This window comes from Eptatretus burgeri, chromosome 23 (assembly GCF_056783735.1).
Source record: "Eptatretus burgeri isolate ZD-2024b chromosome 23, Ebu_testis_v1, whole genome shotgun sequence".
Lineage (NCBI taxonomy): Eukaryota > Metazoa > Chordata > Myxini > Myxiniformes > Myxinidae > Eptatretus > Eptatretus burgeri.
In genome coordinates, this window is record NC_140983.1 from 2,039,809 (window position 1) to 2,060,959 (window position 21,151).

Sequence of the window (21,151 nt, forward strand, 5' to 3'; positions counted from 1 at the left end):
TTTAAGCTAAATTTTGACAACAGAAATGTGTGTTTTCATCAAATATTCCACGATCTACAACTCAACAAGAAGGGGTTATCAACTTGAGGAACACCCTACAGAAAGCCAACTGCATGGACATACTCTTTTTGATGAATCCCTTTTACTGCCATGACTATAACACTGTGGAATCAAAGGTTTGTTATGACAAAAAACAAAACCTGGAAGATTGCATCCAAATAGTGCTATGAATATAAACAGCACTGATTCAGGAAAAAGGGCCAACCTTTTCAAAGCTTCCATACAGTCAAATTGAAACGGATGCCTTTCGCTTCATAAATGATCGCCATTAAAAACAAAAACATTCCAGTTTCAATTCTCCACTTGCTTTCCACGTACTCAAGATTTTATGACATTAGTGCCTATTGTCTCATGAAAATGGTCAATAGCAAATGCCAGTTTTGTATAAAATAGTGTAAAGTACAGTGGACTGCAATTCAAAAACACAATAGAAAATTTGTATGTGCATGGTGGCCATAAAGTCTGGAAACATTGGCCAATATACATTATAAATGGTTTATTTACATTACATTACAATACATGTTATGTTCAATGACATTACATGACATGTTCAATGTGTTGTCCTTCATGAGAAATGCACAGTTCAGTGTACTGTGCAAAATTGCAATGAACACGGTGCTTAAATGCAGCATTTCCATCAATTCCTGGGCACCTGCATCCATGATGTGTTGCCTCAGATGATTAGTGTCTGATTTTCACTGAATAAACCTGCGCCTTCAGCAGACCCCAGAAGAAGTAATCAAGGGGGTTCAGATCTGGCAAGCGTGCAGCCCACTCCACTGGGTCACTTCAAATTGCAACAGAATGACATATTATCTATGCTTCCAGACTTTATGGCCACCCTGTACAGTGCCGATCGAAAGTCCACACTCCCTTTGAAAATTTTCACCTTTTGTTGCCTTATAGCCTGGAAATAAATTGCATTAAATCAGACTTTTCCCACATTTATTTACACATCGTAACCCACAAATTTCAGAATATAAATTAAAAATACAAAATTCGAATATCTTGGTTGGATAAGTGTTCACCCCCCTTATAATAGCAATGGTAAATTATCTGAGGTGTAACCAATGAACTTCAAAATCACACACCAAGTTAATTGGCCTCCACCTGTGTTAAACTGAAGTGATTCTGATTATTTCAGAATAAAATTGGCTGTTCCTGTAGGTTTCATCTGCTGGGAAGTGCATTTCACCACAAAGACTCAACCATGAGAACCAAGGAGTTTTTAAAAGACATCTGGGATAAAGTTGTGGAAAGGCACAGATCAGGGGAAAGGTAGAAAAAATATTTGAAAGGCCTTAAATATCCCTTGGAGCACAATCAACATGATCATAAACAAGTGGAAGGCATATAGTATGTCCCACCAAGACCCTACCTTGATCAGGTTAACCCTCCTAAATGGATGATCAAGCAAGGAAGAGACTGGTCAGAGAGGCCAATGGCAACTTTGAAAGAGCTGCATGCCTTCATGGCAACGACTGGTCACTGTGTGCATGTGACAACAGTATCCCAAGCACTCCATAAGTCTGTCCTGTATGGTAGGGTGGCAAGAAAGAATCCATGACTCAAAATAACCCACTTTGAGTCCTGTTTGAAGTATGCAAAAAAAACACTCCAGAGATTCTGAAGCTGTGTGGCAAGAAGTTTTGTGGTCTGACGAAACCAAGATGGAACTTTTTTGGCCTAAATGCAAAATGTTATGTTTGGTGCTGTTGTAGAATTTTGTAGTTGACGTTTTAACCGACTCGATGTAAATCCTGTTACTCAAATGAAAGCCACAATTAATTCACTGTCCACAACGGAAAGTACATTACATAAGATAATTTTATTAACATAGTACTATGGAGTCCAAGCCACTGAGATGGTATACATCCACAATGATCTGCACGAAACTAAGATTACATTTCCTAGCATTTAGATGCTTTTGTGGGAGTGGAGGGGGCTGATAAGCATTCGGCAAAAGAACTCCAACTGCAATAAGTGTCTACTAGGTGAAAAGCGAATGACATAATCATGGCAAAAGTTGGTGTTATCAACCAGGTCACTTTGTTCCATAGTAAGACATTCCTTTTATCACCATTTATGTCAAAGACTCTTGGGTAAAAGGGAAGCATAACTGACAGCCGATTCGACTTATAGCATAAAAATTAGATTTATAAAGCACCAGCAACGATTACAAATTGAGAGTACAATAATATAATTATTTTCTTCCACAATTCCCCCCTTTTTGCCTTATCAGGAAAATTTGAATAATTATATTACACATGATCACCATACCCCATTCCTGGAGGAGAAAAGATATCCGTTACACAAGTTCAATCAACAATGACAGCGAGTGCTCATATCAGAAGAATGCTGGATAACGACCATTTCAATGGTGTCCCAGCCGGGTTCGTGAGTGTGTTTTCCATTTAATTCATGGTCTGTTCATCAGCATGTGTCACAAATCGAAAAGACATGCGACCTGAAGTCAGAAGATAAGCAGGTCAGGGTGTAGATAGAGCAGCACCCAACGGTAAACACAGTCGAGGCACTCTTTTCGCTGCAGAGAAGGTAGATCTTGGCAGGTACGAGCTTGGGCCCGACACTGGGTTGAAGGAGCCGAAAAGGACTCGAGAGGTGACGCAGAGATCCAGTCCCAGCAGAGTTTGGGGCCTCGTAGCAGCAGTTCGTGCAATCAGGTTTGATCCACCAAGTGAGCTGTGCACGTTGGATGCAGCTGCGATGGCTGCACGAGCCCCACCCGCACCATGGAACACATGTTGCAGATGACTCGCCGTGTGGACCTTCAGGGCCTTCGTCGTGCATTGAAGCAACCACGGCAAGTTCACGATGTATTTGTAGAGCACCAATTTGTGAGTGTGGCTGAAGACATACCTCCAGGCTTGCCTGACCTGCCTGGCACCACGCAATGGCGACGTTAAGAATTTGCCGTGCTGTGGATGACTTGTCCAACCTTCTCTTCAATGGGGTTTTTTTTTCTTTTTTCCCCACCTATTGCTCATCTTATATCCTCAGGAAGGGGTTAGTTTCATGATCACATGTTGAATGCCCAATCACCCAAATCTGGGTTCTCCCATCGTCCCATCTTTCGGTGGAAGTTCTTCCAAAGCTTCATTCGACGAAATTGTACACTGCATAGTTCAACTGCTCTCAACACTCCGAAACAAACAAAATCAAGGTTGAGCATCGATTAAACATGCCAATCCATAAACGTCATGGACTCATGTATTTCAACAAGACTGCCAAAGGTTGTTACAGATGCATTCAACTTGCATTATATGTTATATCAATATTTTATCCCTTTCCTTCACGACATGCTAAAATATCCAGAAATCTCAGTTGTATGGACACTCAAAAACATTCATCTCTTTTGCTATTTCCATGTCACCTGTACAATAACTATGAAAGTTAGCTACTTCTTTCAAGTCGATTTTGCACAGTTGCCATTTTAACATTCATATCTGCTAAGCAATTCACAGTTTCATTTACAAGTAGTTCCAGAGCAACCGCCATTATTTATTTATTTATTTCCAGCTAACTTAGCGCTTCCGTACTGATGAAACATGGTCAAGTCAGTGTTAGAAATACCTCAACTTACTTCAGTTAAAGTACAATAAGTACCACTTAATCAAAAATCACGCTGTTAGTCAGCGCTAAAAACAGACAGATTGACTCACGCTGTAAAATCACGCTAACAGCCTGTCCAATTAAACAGAAGACAGATAACACAGGTAACATTTAAATTGGCTTGTCGCATCATTGCACTCTTTTCAATAATATAATTCTTTATTCTGACCGATTTAACGTTCATTTCGCATGGTCGTGCCTTCGTACTCCGCATAATTCTTGTTTATCGTTTTGTTTGACTCTCTACAAATTGTAGAGGCATTTTATTCAAATTACACTCAGGTCAGTACCAACTCCTAATCAGTGTGAGCAATACAGTTACAGTACATGATACAATTCCTTATTCCATTGAATTGATTTCATAATTGCTGTATGTCTCACCACTCTTCTAGTTATTCTGTATTATGGTTATGTAAATACCATGCTGATTTCCCTCATATCTTGATTTTTCCTTGCGGTTAACTTATGATTCCTAATTTGTAATGTTGACCAATCTGTCGATCAATTTAATAACGCAGACCCTCCTTCAATATCATGTAAGTACCTCAACTTAATATATTATTATGTGGATTCAATTCTCAGTAACTTTTCCCTATCCTCAATTAACAGATCAACAAGGTCCACAGGTACAGTGATTGACAATATATATTAGTCAATAAATACAAGTTATTAATAACCTTAGTGTGATATAACCAATCATTACTCTGTCCCAAGTTACCGGCCCAAAGACACGGACCTCAATCACTCCGCAAATATCGATCCATTCAAGAAGAAGCCAGGAAAAAGACAGGAGAATACTCTGTCACTTGAAGACCCCAACACATTTAAATTAGGATTATGAGACTTAATTGATAAAAGGTTTCTCAATTTGTAATCTCAAAACAAAAGTTTATATTAATTATAACCAAAAGACACATGATGGTTCGTTCTCAATGAGTTCTTTTTTTTTTAAATGAGCTTAGTCTGAAAGTAATCAACACAGTTTCAAAACACATTGGTGTGCCGTGGCTAGGTGTGTGCAAAACACAAAATAGATTCCCAAAATATTTCAAAGCTAAGTTGCACATTCTTACATTAATTCACAGGAGTAATTAAACAAGAGTAGCATGGCTATCATTTTAGTCAGAGTGATTCTTTTGGAAGTCTTTCTTGGGATCTCAGCTCTGCACTCCTCCATCTCCACTCCGCTCGGCCATGACATCGAGTTGCCGAGCTGCAGACCACACTATGGCTTCCATTTGGAAACAAGAACTTTGATAACATTGTTAAAAGACACGAAAATTTTCCAAACAGTTCAAACAATACCAAATGCTTACATTGTTTCATTAACCTGATGAACCTCCATTTCTTTCGTGGTCAATCTGGAACTGAAATATCTCGGAAAAATAATGTTTAACCAATCTCTCTCATGGTTCGCAGTACCACGAGGAAGAATTGATTCAATTTTGGTGAAGATCCGATTCCAGATCCCGAGACAATAATTATTTAATTTTCAACTGATTCTTTACCATTGAGTAATGGGGCTTAAACGACATCGCATGTGATCTCAAAAAGTTGTGGACGGATTCGGACGACATTTTGTGGACATGTTGGGTGTGTGAAAAGGACTAATGTATTCCATTTTGGTGAAGATCCGCATCCGGATTTGAGAATTTTTCAAGTCATTCTACACCATTGAGAGAGGGGCCAAAAACTATGTGTGGCATGATATCTTAAAAATTTGTGGACGAGTTATGACAAATCCAGGTGGATGAGTTGGTTCGGTGACAACAACAAAGCGATTCCATTTGGGGTAAAGTCCGGATTCAGATCCAACCTATCAGTGGCATACAAAGTTTAAGCTTCAGCCTGGTGGAGGTATGTTCTCTTCCTAGTGCCATTCCGTTTCGCCAAGTTATTACTCTATAAGTGTTTTTTAAAATTTATTTATTTGTTTCCCCTCTCCTTTCCCCCTCCCCCACCCCCTCCAGAAAGAAAACATGATTTGAGAAAGAAAGCTAGCTTCAGAATGTTTATTTATTTCCCATCCCCCTTTGCCTCTTCCAGTTAGAAAACATTGTTTGAGAGGGGTCTGTCCGCGGCCACGCATGAGAGGATAAAGGTGGTGTATAAGGGTGATGTATTGATGCGGGGCCGGGTATCGGCTGCGAGCACGACCACCAGATGGAGCTGCAGGGTCGACTCCGCCGATCACCCGGAATGTATAGGTCATCACCCCGGGTAACTCCGGAGCCGACGGGTCCCTTATCGGACCGAAGTTCGCCAATACTTCGACGGCGTGAGGTCGGGTTCACTCGTCTAACTCCAATTTCCCTAAGTACTCACGCCGTCCAACTACCAGGGAAATTCACCCTCGACGATGCTCGTACGGAACGAGTCGCTAGCGTACTCGAACCGTGTGTGACCCGAGCAGATGGTCACCGAGCTTTTGTCGGTCAAATGTCCCTTTTACAGCGGCAACAGCCTGGCTAATTCCCAACAAACAGCATGTCAAACCAATAAAAGAAACACAAAAACGAACTGATACATTTAACACATGGGTTTATTTATAATAGGTGGGGAAGGAGGGGAGCACGTAAGAAGCAGAGTTATCACGACTAATAGAAATGAAATGCAAATAATGTACAAGGCACTGAACAGTTTTACTTCTAGACGGGCCCACACACAGATACAGAAGTGGACCCCAATGGTCTTTATTGAAGTCTTCCAGCTCGAGGAAAGGGAGCTGGAGACGAGAGCCTGCACTTGGACCTGTCCACCTCGTGTGGTCTTCAACAATCCAGCTCGATGGGACTCGAACCCGCAACACAATGCCATTCCAAGCACCAGGGACGGAGGAAAAGCGTCGGACGCCAGGCACCTCAAATCTCCGGCACCTCAAACCTGATCACTGCCAAGCCGACTCGACCAGACGAGTCAATCGCCGGCACCTCAAACCCGATCACTGCCAAGCCGACCAGACAAGATGAGTCGATCTCCGGCACCTCAGACCCGATCACTGCCAAGCCGACCAGATCAGACGAGTCGATCTCCGGCACCTCGAACCTGATCACTGCCAAGCCGACCCTGAAGCTGACGCCCAACTCTGACGCTGACGTTCATAGTGACCTCCTCCCCTGATGCTCTCGCTCTTTCCAAGGCCCTGGCGTTTCTTATATGGCATTTCTCCTACGGGAGGGGGTGTCTTGGGAAGGATCACCGTCTGAGACGTCTCGCCTCCCATTGGTCCGGGGTTCGTGGTAACGTCCGTGTCTGAGTCGTCTCATGCCTCCCATTGGTCCAGAGTTCGTGGGAAGTATCACTGTCTGAGTCGTCTCACGCCTCCCATTGGTCCGGGGTTCGTGGGAACGTCGATGCCTGAAGCGTCTGACGCCTCCCATTGGTCCGGGGTTCATGGGAACGTCGGTGTCTGAGGCGTCTGACGCCTCCCATTGGTCGGGGGGAACATTCCATTTCTCCGGGGCGGGGTGGGAGCTCTGGTGGCCGAGGAAACTCCGCCCATGTACGTGGTCGAACGCACGTTGCCAATGGCGTCGAGGTGAAGGCGTGTTGTTGTTGTTTTCAGGGGTGTAAAAATCCTAACTATTAAAATAACGCACAGCACATTTACATTTATTCACCCATTAGACGAGGGGATTGATTCGAACGAGAAAACACATACTTATCGAAATAGCTCAGCTATAGGAACCTGAATGTCTGTGTGCTCATGGCTTCCAGATTCGCAACAGTATAAGGGTGGTGTATAAGGGTGGTGTATGAGGGTGGTGTCTCAGGGTGGTGTATAAGGGTGGTGTATAAGGGTGGTGTATCAGGGTGGTGTATCAGGGTGGTGTATAAGAGTGATGTATAAGGGTGGTGTATCAGGGTGGTGTATAAGGGTGGTGTATAAGGGTGGTGTATAAGGGTGGTGTATCAGGGTGGTGTATAAGGGTGGTGTATAAGGGTGATGTATAAGGGTGATGTAAAGGGGTGGTGTATCAGGGTGGTGTATAAGGGTGGTGTATGAGGGTGGTATCTCAGGGTGGTGTATCAGCGTGGTGTATAAGGGTGATGTATAAGGGTGGTGTATAAGGGTGGTGTATAAGGGTGGTGTATCAGGGTGGTGTATCAGGGTGGTGTATAAGGGTGGTGTATCAGGGTGGTATATAAGGGTGGTGTATAAGGGTGGTGTATAAGGGTGGTGTATAAGGGTGGTGTATAAGGGTGGTGTATCAGGGTGGTGTATCAGGGTGATGTAGAAGGGTGGTGTATAAGGGTGGTGTATAAGGGTGGTGTATCAGGGTGGTGTATCAGGGTGGTGTATAAGGATGATGTATAAGGGTGGTGTATAAGGGTGATGTATCAGGGTGGTGTATAAGCTTGATGTATAAGGGTGGTGTATAAGGGTGGTGTATAAGGGTGGTGTATCAGGGTGGTGTATAAGGGTGATGTAAAGGGGTGGTGTATCAGGGTGGTGTATAAGGGTGGTGTATGAGGGTGGTGTCTCAGGGTGGTGTCTCAGGGTGGTCTATCAGCGTGGTGTATAAGGGTGATGTATAAGGGTGATGTATAAGGGTGGTGTATAAGGGTGGTGTATAAGGGTGGTGTATCAGGGTGGTGTATCAGGGTGGTGTATAAGGGTGGTGTATAAGGGTGATGTATAAGGGTGGTGTATAAGGGTGGTGTATAAGGGTGACGTATAAGGGTGGTGTATAAGGGTGGTGTATAAGGGTGATGTAGAAGGGTGGTGTATAAGGGTGGTGTATAAGGGTGGTGTATCAGGGTGGTGTATCAGGGTGGTGTATAAGGATGATGTATAAGGGTGGTGTATAAGGGTGATGTAAAGGGGTGGTGTATCAGGGTGGTGTATAAGGGTGGTGTATAAATAAGGGTGATGTAAAAGGGTGGTGTATAAGGGTGGTGTATAAGGATCGCGTAAAGGGGTGGTGTATCAGGGTGGTGTATAAGGGTGGTGTATGAGGGTGGTGTCTCAGGGTGGTGTCTCAGGGTGGTGTATCAGCGTGGTGTATAAGGGTGATGTATAAGGGTGATGTATAAGGGTGGTGTATAAGGGTGGTGTATAAGGGTGGTGTATCAGGGTGGTGTATCAGGGTGGTGTATAAGGGTGGTGTATAAGGGTGATGTATAAGGGTGGTGTATAAGGGTGGTGTATAAGGGTGGTGTATAAGGGTGACGTATAAGGGTGGTGTATAAGGGTGGTGTATAAGGGTGATGTAGAAGGGTGGTGTATAAGGGTGGTGTATCAGGGTGGTGTATCAGGGTGGTGTATAAGGATGATGTATAAGGGTGGTGTATAAGGGTGATGTAAAGGGGTGGTGTATCAGGGTGGTGTATAAGGGTGGTGTATAAATAAGGGTGATGTAAAAGGGTGGTGTATAAGGGTGGTGTATAAGGATCGCGTATAAGGGTGGTGTACCAGAGTGATGCATAACAATAAAGCGATCTGTTCTTCTTTGAATGGAAAGATACTCCCAGAAGAATTGACCACTTGTTTTCCACAGTAGTTCAGACATGAATTTGCACTTGATATGGAAGTACAAATGATTGCCGGTGATAGCTCGCCTCCTGTCTGTGTCGGACACTGTGAAATCTTGACGAAAGCTAGCAGACAAGACACCTCGTTTGAACATCTCTCCGATGGAATTTGCACACATTGACACCTCTTTCTACATGCTGAAACCACAGGACGACAGTTTTCAGCTGTCAGGAATCTAACCCAAACTAGACAGCTCAGAGCAGAGGGTGCATTACTCTAAGGTCTAAGCTATCTTGCCAGCACGGATGAAATGTCAACACAAGTTGATGCAATCGAAGGTGGTATATAAGGATCATGGTGGAATATTGTTGTGGGCCAGGGGTCAGTGGTGAGGAACGACCGCGAGATGGAGCAGTTGGGCCGTCTCCCACCGAACACCTGGAATTAAAGGTCGTCACTCCGGATAACTCCGAAGTCAACGGGTCGCTTAAAGGACCGTGGTCGCCAATATTTCGACTGCTCGGTTAGGGTCTTTTTGTCTGAGTCCAATTTACCTAAGTAGCCGCGCGGTCGAGCTTCTGGAGAAGCCACACCCTCAGCCGGCATTGTCCGAACCGAGTCGCTGTTACCGACTCGGATCCGGCGTAACCGAGCAGGAATTACCATAGCCGCACCGGTCCAAATCACAATTTACGGCATAATCGGCCTCACTATAAATCAAACCCGAACCATGCTCGGTCAATGAAAGAAAGCACAGACAACGAACTGGAACATTTAACAAGAGGGTTTATTTTAGAATAATCGGGAAGGGAGGGAAACACAGAGCAGACTGAACCACGAATAAAAAATGCAGGCAAATGTACAATGGCAATTACTTAAACGATTTCAACTTATCAGATTGGCCACAGACAGACACACACACCCAAAAAGAAATGGACCTCGTGGGTCTTTATTCGGCCCTTCAGCTCGGGAGGGAAGGCGAGCTGAGGGTCAGAGTTTGGTCGGGTACCTGGCCGCCTCGTGCTCTTTCACCGACCCGGACTTGTGGAGTCCGTGGAAGGGAACCGGGATCCCCAGCTCGAGCGCTCCACCACAACCCACCACGGTGGGACTCGAACCCACGACCCAGAATCCAAGGAGCGCAGCCAGGATCCCACGAACGACCAGGCCAGCCACGAACGACGATCGTCAACACGAGCACCACGAACCACCTCCACCACGAGTACCAACACGACCACCGACCAACAAGGAATCCCAAAAAAGACCGACTTCCAAGACCAAGACCGACAAAGACCGACTCCCAAGACCGAACCACCAAGACCGACTGCCAAGCTCGCCACCCTTCTTATCCCTTCCCCGGGCGGGTGGAGGGATCCGCTCTGAGGTAACTCGCCTCCGGTTTAGTCGGGAGGCGTCGGGCGATCGGTGTCCTCCCCTCATTGGACGAGGCGAACACTCCATCTGGCTGGGCGGGGTTGACCCTGAGGTAATCTAGTTGCGAATCTGGAAGCCATGAGCACACAACATTCAGGTCCTATTGCTCAGTTATTTCGATAAGTGAATGTGGATAGAAAGCTCGCTTTCCCTCGTCTGATGGGTGAATAAATGTAAATGCGCTGTGAGTAACTTTGATAGTCAGGGTTTTCTTTTATTTTACACCCCTCATGACGACAACAACGCCAGCATCACCTTCACCTCGCTCTGGCCGACGCCATCGCCTACGTGCGTGTCAGCACGTACATGGACGGAGCCCACGCAGAACCATGTTGCTCAACTTCCTGTTGGAGGGGTGGTCCTTTGGAAGAAGGCGGAGTTCAAGGAGGAGCCTCGTGGCGGCCCTCGACCAATCAGCGTGCTACGGGTGGGGTGACACCACTGAGCCAATCAGATCTCGCGACAGGGAGAAAGGGGTCCTCGTGACGTCACCACGCCTCCAGGCCAGCCAAAACCATCCAGAAAGGGAGAGCGAGAGGGGCGGAGGCGTTCCCCGCACCCCCCCCGGAGACAGGGTGAATAAGGGTGCGGCGTGTTCGGACTGAGATCCTCCTCTTTCTCTTCCTCCTCCTTCTCCTCATGATCAACAGCTTGAGACACCATCCCCCGCCGCGGGGGTTGCGTGCCGCGTCCCTGCCGCTGGATTCGGCTCGCCTCTCGCTGGTGCCCGGTTCGAATCAGCGCGAAGACCACACGAGGTGGACAGGTCCGAGGCAAAATCTGGTCTTCAGCTCGCCCTTTCCCTCTGAGCTGGAGTACTCAATGAAGACCACTTTGGGTCCGTTTCTCGTGTGTGTGTGTGTGTGTGTGTGTGTGTGTGTGTGTGTGTGTGTGTGTGTGTGTGTGTGTGTGTGTGTGTGTGTGTGTTGGTGTGTGTGTGTGTGTTTGTGGTGCCAGTCCAGTAATTAGGAAATTGTATAAGTGCCTTGCTGTACATACGTGCATCTATTTATTCGGATGACTCTGCTTCTTGCGTGCCCCCCCGCCCCATTATAAATAAACCCATGTGTTAAATGTATCGGTTCGTTTTTGTCTTTTTTATATTGGTTTAACACCGTTAGAATTAGCGTGTTGAAGAATTAGCCAGGATGTTGCCGCTGTAAAGGGACATTTGGACCGACGGAAGCTCGGTGACCGTCCGCTCGGGTCGCACACGGTTCGAGTTCGCTGGCGTCTCGTTCCGTACGAGCATCGTCGAGGGTGACTTTCCCCGGCAGTTGGACGACGTGGGTATTTAGATGAATTGAAATTGGCAATCGATCGACCACGTGGTCGATCTATTGGCGAACTTCGGTCCGATAAGGGATCCGTCGGCTCCGGAGTTATCCGGGGTGACGACCTATAAATTCCGGGTGATCGGTGGAGCTGGCTCCACTGCTCCATCGAGCGGTCGTGCTCGTCGCCGATACCCGGCCCCGCGACATTGGTAGTCAGGAGTGGGGGTGCGAACCCATACAGCTCTGTAAATTTGCAAGTTCAAATCCGCAACATTGGTGTTCAGGAGCGGAATTCGAACCCTTCCGTCTCCACGAAATTCACGGATTCGGATCAGGGGTGTACGGAGCGAAAATCCCACCGTGTCCCCCAAATTGCGAGCATTTTAAAATTTTTCTCTTCCCAACACGCAACATGTCGAACCAAGACGAGCTGAGGCAGGTGGGTCGTGGTGTAGAGGAAGCCAGGTCCAGGACACCACCCCCATGCAGGAGCTTTCCCCGCAACCAAGTTCAGAGTCCGTAAGGGGCGCAGGGGCGGCGTATGACACCTCCCCCCCTCCGTCAAACTTCCCTCCCGACCCTTGGCGGATCCGCGCCCGACCGAGGCGAATCGGCTTCGTCAGGGTCGTTTGACATGAACCGGTTGATGGAAATGATGAGACAAATAATGCAAGATGTGCGAACAACAAACAACGTAATGAAAGGGATGAAAGGCGATTTGGATGCGAATGCGCAGGCACTGAGGGGCGACATGCAAACGCAGCGGGGTGAGATGCAAAGCATGGGGTTGAACCTCCAGTCGGGGCAAAAGGCAATAAGGGCGATTGCGCGTGGCGAAATGCGGACCACGGATTGCAAAATGGCGACACCACGTGGCGGAGACACCGAACCGACGAGGGCGAGTGTGGAATGTGTCCGGGCCGCGATGGAGGCGGGTGAAGTCGGGATGACGAGACACGTCACCACAATTGATGGGGACACGTGGAGGACGAGACACGAGGGGACGACGGAAAAAGTAAAAGAGGTGACGGAGAAATTAACAGAGACGAAGAGCCAGGAAGAAACAGAAATAATAAACGAGGTGACGGAGACGGAGAAATCAATAGAGGGGGACGAATTAAATGAAACAAAAGACGAGCACACACACGTGTAGTTAGTAAGGGACAATGGGGTTGAGCATGGGGAATGTCTCGTGACCCGGTGCGAGCAGCAGGATAGCCTCCTTAAGGAACAAAGGAAGACGCCATGCTCTCTCGAAGCAGATCGTGACGAGGTGAGTCCGATCGAGCCGTGTGAGGTCGAGCCGTGCGAGGATGAGTGCTGTGGACGGGTACACGCGGAGCTTTGGGGGTAAATGGACCCCGGGATTGCTTGTGGGAGCACGGCTCGCTTGCTTGAAATCGAAGAGAAATTCTCCTTCTTCTTCTTCTTCTTCTTCACCGGCACGAGTAAATGTGTATTCGTGGAAACGGCCGTCCGAGTCACAAGGCACGGGCTTGACGGGCCAAACGGCCTCCTCCTGCTTCGAAGGACGTACAGACCATAAAACAACAACGACACCACATAAGAGGAAGAAGAACCCGCACTGTGTTTATTAGCCCCGCCCACCGAGGCTTCTCAGCGCGCGGCCTCCTCCTGCTTCGAAGGACGTACAGACCATAAAACAACAACGACACACGAAAGAAGAAGAAGAACCCTCACTGTGTTTATTCGCCCCGCCCACCGAGGTTCCTCGGCGCTGTGCTCCTGTTTATCGCTGTTTTGCGTGTTTGGCGATGGACGTCGATCCGCTCATGCGAGAGACCAGGGCGGTGATCAAGGCCTACGTGACGCACCGTCTGGCACCGGACGTGCCGCAGTCCCTCAACCAAGTGGCGGAAATCCTCATCTGGCTCGGTGACAAGATGTTTTACAAACATCGCGAGACGTACGAGAAAATGGCGCGAAGCTTGCACCTCAAGGCCGGCTTGAGTGACGCGAGCTCGGTGTCAACGACGGTGATCCGCCTCGCGGAAGAGGTGTTCGACGACGACGACGACGACGACGAGGTGAACTGGGGAAACCTCATCAAAAACATCGTCCTCTTGACCGTGGCCGCCGTTGAAATGGTCCACCTGTTCGGAACGGTCGCCCTCTGGACCGAGATGTTGTCCTTCGAGATGAGCCGGGTCACGGTGGAGCGACACGGACGCTGGATTCGACAACGAGGCGGCTGGGTGAGTCTCGGAGCGAGTGTGGGGGATGTGTGACAAGGACGAATTAATGAGATGTACGTTCAGGTTCTCATCGAGATCCAGTCTATCAGTGTCAGACAAAACGTGAACCGCTCAGCCATCCCCGAGGGATACGCTCTTCCGAGTCCCGTTCTAGTTAATGGTTGCGTTTCGTGGTTGTTCTCCAAACAATGGTTGCTGTCTTCATCAGGTTAACTTAGTAACCTCATTTTGAACCTTTTCTTGCTTTGCTTTTATAATCACGTGACCACTCTAATTGGCTTATATCACGGACAGCACCTGTAATTGATTGTGGATGGAAGGGGTGGGGATTTGGGAGGGGGGCGTGAATCACCTGTTATTTCGACATGTCGATCATGTTTATTATTTCCTGGACAATGTCTATGCAAATGCGGTTGTTGTCTCTCTTGTGCAATTTCTTGTCTATCAGCTATTTCCTCTCTCCTTGATTGGTTCATCTTGTTTCACACCCACAGAACTCTTGTCTTACTCACTTGACCCGACTCTCCATGGTGTCCAGGAAATTGGAAGAACATCGAACCGAAGATGTGGATGAGATGTCGACGTTTGCTTCAATCAACGTCGCCGGTACAAGTCCAGATAGTATTGAGGACATGCCAGAGCCTTCCGGGAGGATGTACAAGTCACCAGGCTTCCCTGAAACTCCCCGCCAAAGGTTCAATCACCTCGTTAAAAAGTCACCTCCTCCGTCAACTTCTCGAGTGCAGCCGAAGTCACCTCCTCATTCAGTCGCTCAGATGCGGACAAAGCCGCAGTCACGGTTTGTGCGACAAATACCGACAAAGTCACGTCCCATGACATCGTCTCAGGTGCAGGTGAAGCCACCACCTAATGTGTCGTGGCTTCACCTGTACCTGAGATCGCACCTTCGTTCACTGCGAGATCACTCGAAGCCACACCATCAATCACAGGCCGATTGGGTCCCCAAACAGAATCCCAAAGTCAAGTGTCTGTTGAAAGCCCAATTACCTCCGACAGAGACTTCAAGGACACGTGTTCCACAAAAGAGAAAGGCAAAGGTGCGCTCAAAAGACCCCACCAGCTGTCGCAAGACCTGCGAGCAGCTCACCGCGTTGAAAGAAGCGTTTGTAGGTACTCGGCGGCCAACCGAGAAACAGTGTAATGACCTGGAGGTTTGTAAAGGTCTTCATCACGATGTTTTAAAAAAATGGTTTGGAGACACCCGCTACGCTCTCAAGCGAAGGACACCCGGGTGGGCTCGCTCGATTAAAACTCCCCAAGGCTCAAGATGGAGAAAAGAGAAACCCGCCCTCTTGAAACCTGCCGCAGCGGCACTTGACAGTTACACGGGACGAAAGTTTGTTGAGGATTGTGACTTTGAGAAGCTCCGTGAGAGGTCGGACCTTGGCGATCAGGTGGTTCAAAATGGCTTTTCACAAAATAAGAAAGAACATCTTGTCAGTGATGGGGATGGAGATGGGAGAGAAGAAGAAGAAGAGAGTGACTCGTCGTCGGGAGATGTAACAGATGACAGCGATGATTGGACGGATGAAGAGGGTAATGGTTTATGTTCAGAAAATGTGATTTCTAACTTTTCGACTGATGATGAGGTGTGAGAGTCTTCTTCGATTTGGAGTTGGGAGAAAATCATCGTTCCCCCCCCCCTCTACCCCACTTCCTTGAAGGGTTAGGGGTTTTTTGTCCCCAATTTCAGTGTACTCTCCATCACCTCCACTCTTACATGGACCAACGTTTTGATTCAATAAAGATTATTTAAAATGTTTTTCCTTTTTTCAAAATCAAATTATTTATTTTTTATTTTTGGCTGATCTGGAATTTACATTCCAGATATAAAGGTGTTGTCATCGTGCACCGTCTGTCCATCCGTCTCCTTTATCGACTTTCCCGGCCAAACCGCTGGGCCGACCCGGCTGAACTCTGGCAGCAACGTTCCCCTCGTGACTGCGAACAGAAATATTGTAAAGCTCGTTCCGGTCGCGTGACTTTAATCGGTCAAAATGGCCGAATTAGTAAATTTATTCAAAAATATTCTTCGCCGGACCCACCAGTCAAAAAGCTACCAAATTTGGGTTACAACATTAGAACAGGATCCTGATGTTAAATATCGGAGGTCATGCCGATCACGTGACCGAAAGTGTGTCAAAATGGCCGACTCAAGTCAATTTTGGGGAAAATCGTGTAAATTCCTGTGGACAAAAAATGTTCTTCTCCAGGACCCACGAGTCAGAATCGAAACAAATTTGAGTTCCAACATTCGGACACGGTCCTCATGCTAAATTGCGGAAGCCATGCTGATCACGTGACCGGAAGTGCGTCGAAATGGCGGTCACGCAAGTTCCTTCCAAAACCCTTCTTCTCTCGACCCACCGGTCAGAATGTTCCCAAATCTCGGTTTCAACATTAGGCCAGGGCCCAGATAAGCTCCAGGTCCAGTGGTCCCATCTTTTGTCATGACAAAAATGGCCACCCATTCAAGTATGTACATAATGATACACTCATAAACTCTTCAAGAGTGACGTCAGAAGCATTTAAAATCCATAACTTTTATTCTCAAGCGTTTTCTGAACAACCAAGACTTCAAAATAACAAACTATAGACAAGGAAATGAGACGCAGGTGGAGGCCATTCAGGCCATCATGCCTGCACGACATCAACAACACACTCATTTATCGACACAAGATCCAAAGGAATTTGGAACGTCAGTCGATTTGTTTGTAGGCCGCAAATTGGTTTATAACATATTTTTATTTCGGGAGGATTAACGAGTGTGTTTATGTTCACGGCCACCATTACTCCCACCTTCTCATCAGTTTGGCTGGGCTCGGCTGAGGGACGTTTGATCCAAGTCTTTCACGAATCGGCTGATGTCGGTGATAATTAGACGGCTTCGAGACGACGGTACGTCCAGTTCAACGTCCATCCGAGGGACGACACGCACGTTGATGAATCACCCTGTGCCTGCAAAACACCAGGATGACAGTTTATAGCTGGGTCGGGATTCGAACCCAGGCTCGACAGGTTGGAGGTATAGTGGGGTGGCTTAGCTCCAAAAAACAGGACGATTGTGCACTTTCCCTTAAAAGCATGAAACTTGGCACATGGTTAGAGTAACATCATACAATGATTTTTAGTCCAGAGGCCACCGGAAATTGCACCACGTATGGCGGCCATCTTGGATTTAAAAATGGCCGCCACTGTGGACCTGTTTTGTTAAATATCTCCTTAACTAGTACAGATATCGAGACAGTTGAAACGCCTATAACTACATTTTAGGGCTCTTGGAATGCAATGGTAACATTAAATGTTTGAAAATTGTGGCTGCCATCTTCTCATCCCGCCATCCACAGCTATTTTTGCTCTTAAGGTCTATGCTCACATTTCAGAGACAAATAAATTTTTGATGCTTTAAAATATTGATCAATCTCTGAAACTGGAAGTAGTTATGCATCCACTCATTTCAGGGACATCATCCATTGTTATGGTGACTGCACAAGTGATCAAACCGACATAGGCCCGTTCATCTGCAACTGGAGATGGCAAAGCGCATCAAACTTGTGGATCCATCCAAACCAGATGCTGAAATGGGTCGAGTTACTCAGTGGGAACTCTGCATTCTTTGTCAACAGAACACCACTGAAAAGGTTCAGTTTCCCAGTCAACGAAAAGGTGAACAAGGTGAAGCAACACTCGCAGGGTACAAAACATTGGCTGATAATCTCCTCGAGTTTAAAAACCTCGGTCTGCTGCCCAGAACGATAAACATTGATACATTGGACGAAGGTCATGGTGTCGAGGCAGCTTTCATTGCTCATAATGCACGTTGGCATAGGTCGTGCAGGCTTTCGTACAACAATACAAAACTGGAACGTGCAAGGAAGCGTTCTAAAGATATACTGGCTGATGATGCAGGTGAAGGTACATCTGGTGTTTCCAAGCGCACTCGGTCAAGTTCTGCATCATCAATTTCTCAAGATCTCTGCTTTTTCTGTGGGCGGTCATCTGGAAAAGAGAAAATTCATGAGGTTTCTACTTTCAAAACAAACAAACGTGTTCGAGAGTGTGCTGCACTTCTAGAAGACGATGACTTGCTGAGACGTCTCAGTGGCGGAGATATTGTTGCTCTTGAAGCAAAATACCATGCAAAATGCTTAGCCTCTCTCTATTATCATGCATCCATGGTCCAAACGGAGCAAGAAGGCACCGATAATCTCGATAACATGCTCTGCAGCATAGCATTTGCAGAACTTGTGACATATATTGAGGATACCCGTTTGGAGGATGCCACCATTGCTCCTGTATTTAAGCCAGCTGATCTATCAAACCTGTATTCCTCCAGGCTGGGCCAACTAGGAATCAAGCAGGAAAGCCGCATATGGAATCATTTGTGCAAGAAAGGCTCATTGAGCGTAAAAAGCCTCTCAATGATGTCCTCTCCCGCAACAACTTGCCATTATTTGGCAGCTCATCAGGAAAAGCCCAGCCAAAAGACTGTTTTCCCGCCTTTACATTGCTTGTCAGACACGTGAGGGAAACCTTGATGATTTTTTCCGTCATGAAAATCAGCCTTTCCCTCCATCGCTGTCCCAGGCAGGGAAGCTTCGAACTGGAACAAAGAGTGATCTTTTGCAATACTTTGAGGAAATTGCACCGGCAAGTAATTGTTTTTGATTGATTGGGCAGTGATTGTTCAAATGCTAAAGCCTGGAACAGCGAAGACGTTTGGGGAATATGCCAAAGAGGTATTCATCCCATTTGTTCTCTCCAAGTACAAATCTGCAACCCGACTTGACCTTTTGTGGGACCGTTACCTGCCTGAAAGTCTGAAGAGCATGACCCGAGAAAAACGTGGCAGGGGAGTTCGTCGACGTGTGGGTACCTCAGTTGCAGTGCCTGGACAATGGCAGAATTTTCTTCGTGTCGACCAAAACAAGACAGAACTTTTCAGTTTCCTGTCCAATGAAATAATCAAGTCAGTTGAAGACCAGAGCAAAGAGTTAGTAGTCACACTGGAAACAGAGGTTCTTACTGCTCCACCACGCATGAATCTAGAATCACTTGCTCCATGCAGCCAAGAAGAGGCAGATGGCCGCATGTTCCTCCATGCAGCTGATGTGGCACAGAGAGGGAATGACAGGATCCTAATCCGATCCGTTGATGTTGATGTTGTCGTACTTGCAGTTATGGCAACTCAAAAACTTTCTGTGAAGATATGGTTAGCCTTTGGAACAGGGAAGAGCTTGCGATTCCTCCCTGCACATGACATAGCCACTGCTCTCGGCCCTGAGAAGTCTAAGGCCCTCCCCATGTTTCATGCACTGACAGGATGTGACACTGTGTCAGCGTTTGCTGAGCGTGGGAGGCGAACTGCATGGGCTGTCTGGGAGTCGTTCCCAGAGCTCACAGATGCACTATCTGAAGTCAACCATGAACAAACAGATATAACTGAGTCCTGTATGAGCATAATTGCAAGATTCGTCATTTTGATGTATGATCGCACAAGTACCTGTAGTGACATTAATACAGCACGAAAGAAACTGTTTGCAAAGAAAGGCAGACCTCTGGAATTAAATTCCGCCGACACACCATGTTCAGGTTCAGCATGTTAGGCGTGCAGTGTACCAAGGAGCATTATGCTGGGGCCAGGCATTACATGCACAGCCTTCGCTCCCATGTCCAAGTGAGTGGGGTTGGGAAAAAACATCCGACGGTCAGTTTAAACCGATTTGGACAACACTACCGGAAGCCGCAAAGATCTGCAATTAATTTATCTGGTGTGGATGCACAAAAGGATGCACTGATCGCTGCAGGTGTAAGAAGTCTGCACTTCCATGCACGTCACTTTGTTCTTGTGATAGGGAATGCAACAGAGACTAGAAAAGTCAAGTGACGGTAACTGTGGTTTTTTGCCAACTGCTTTTGATGTTTTCTTGATGGTTCATTCCTTCACTTATTGTGCTAACTCATGATAGTTTATGTTAGCCTTTGGATGGTGGCGATCTTGGATTATAAGATAGCTGCCACATATTCAATCTCACCATTGGATTCCTGACCCCTAAAACGTAGGTATGTGTTAAAACTGCATTGATATCTTTAGTACTTAATGAGATATTGAGCAAAATAGCTTGTCAATGGCGGCCATCTTGGATTTTAAGATGGCAGCCACAATTTTCAAACATTTTATGTCATCATTTGATTCCTAGAGCCGTAAAATGTAGGTATTGGCGATTCAACTGTCTCGATATCTGCACGAGTTAAGGAGATATTTAACAAAACAGGTCCACACTGGCGGCCATTTTGAAATCCATGATGGCCGCCATACGGGGTGCAATTTCCGGTGGCCCCTGGACTAAAAATCTTTCTATTGTATAACTCTAACCATGTGCCAAGTTTCATGCTTTTAAGGGAAAGTGCACAATTGATCAGCTCAGCCGCCCCACTAATCTATTCTTTACCCTTGTCAACGCATCCCATTGAAAATCCCATGAGACATGGGGATTGGGCTAATCTGAACATGCATGAAAGGAAATAACTGCCTAAGGAAGTGGATGTGTGGATAAGGAACACATTCCGTGTGGATGCATTCATCAGACCGGATTCTGAAATCCGTAACAATATATATATATATATATATATATATATATATATATATATATATATATATATATATATATATATATATATATATATATATATATATATATATATATATTACACATACACACAGCTCTGGAAAAAAATAAGAGACCACTCCAAAAATTTTTAAATCAGCATCTCTACATGTATGGCAGCCATTCCATTCCAGTGTCTATTGAATTCCAACACAGGCACACCTCATTCTACTTCGTGAGTTACTGATTAGGTGATCACTTGAACCGAATCTTATTTAACAAGGAAAAGTATAAAAACCACTGCTGTGGTCATCACTATCCTCTTGCAATAGGACCAGCTGGATGGCAGAAACAGTGCTAGTAGTACCTCAAAAGTAATTGGAATAAAAAAAATAACTATTGACCATTCCAAAAGAGTTGAAAAGA

The 21,151-nt window shown here is 46.4% G+C and overlaps 3 protein-coding genes across 7 annotated transcripts in view; 2 read left to right on the forward strand and 1 right to left on the reverse strand.

Moving 5' to 3' along the window:
- Positions 1–21,151, reverse strand: part of LOC147007965 (F-box/LRR-repeat protein 4-like) — a 310,036-nt gene that overhangs the window by 234,601 nt on the left and 54,284 nt on the right. The gene's annotated exons all lie outside the window — the stretch shown is intronic.
- Positions 1–21,151, forward strand: part of LOC147007971 (F-box/LRR-repeat protein 4-like) — a 123,774-nt gene that overhangs the window by 76,001 nt on the left and 26,622 nt on the right. The window lies entirely within an intron of this gene.
- LOC147007974 (uncharacterized) lies at positions 13,474–15,879 on the forward strand. Its single transcript, XM_085866138.1, has 2 exons — positions 13,474–14,096; positions 14,591–15,879. The coding sequence occupies exons 1-2, from the start codon at positions 13,656–13,658 to the stop codon at positions 15,710–15,712; spliced, it is 1,563 nt and encodes a 520-aa protein (XP_085722264.1). The 5' UTR covers positions 13,474–13,655; the 3' UTR covers positions 15,713–15,879.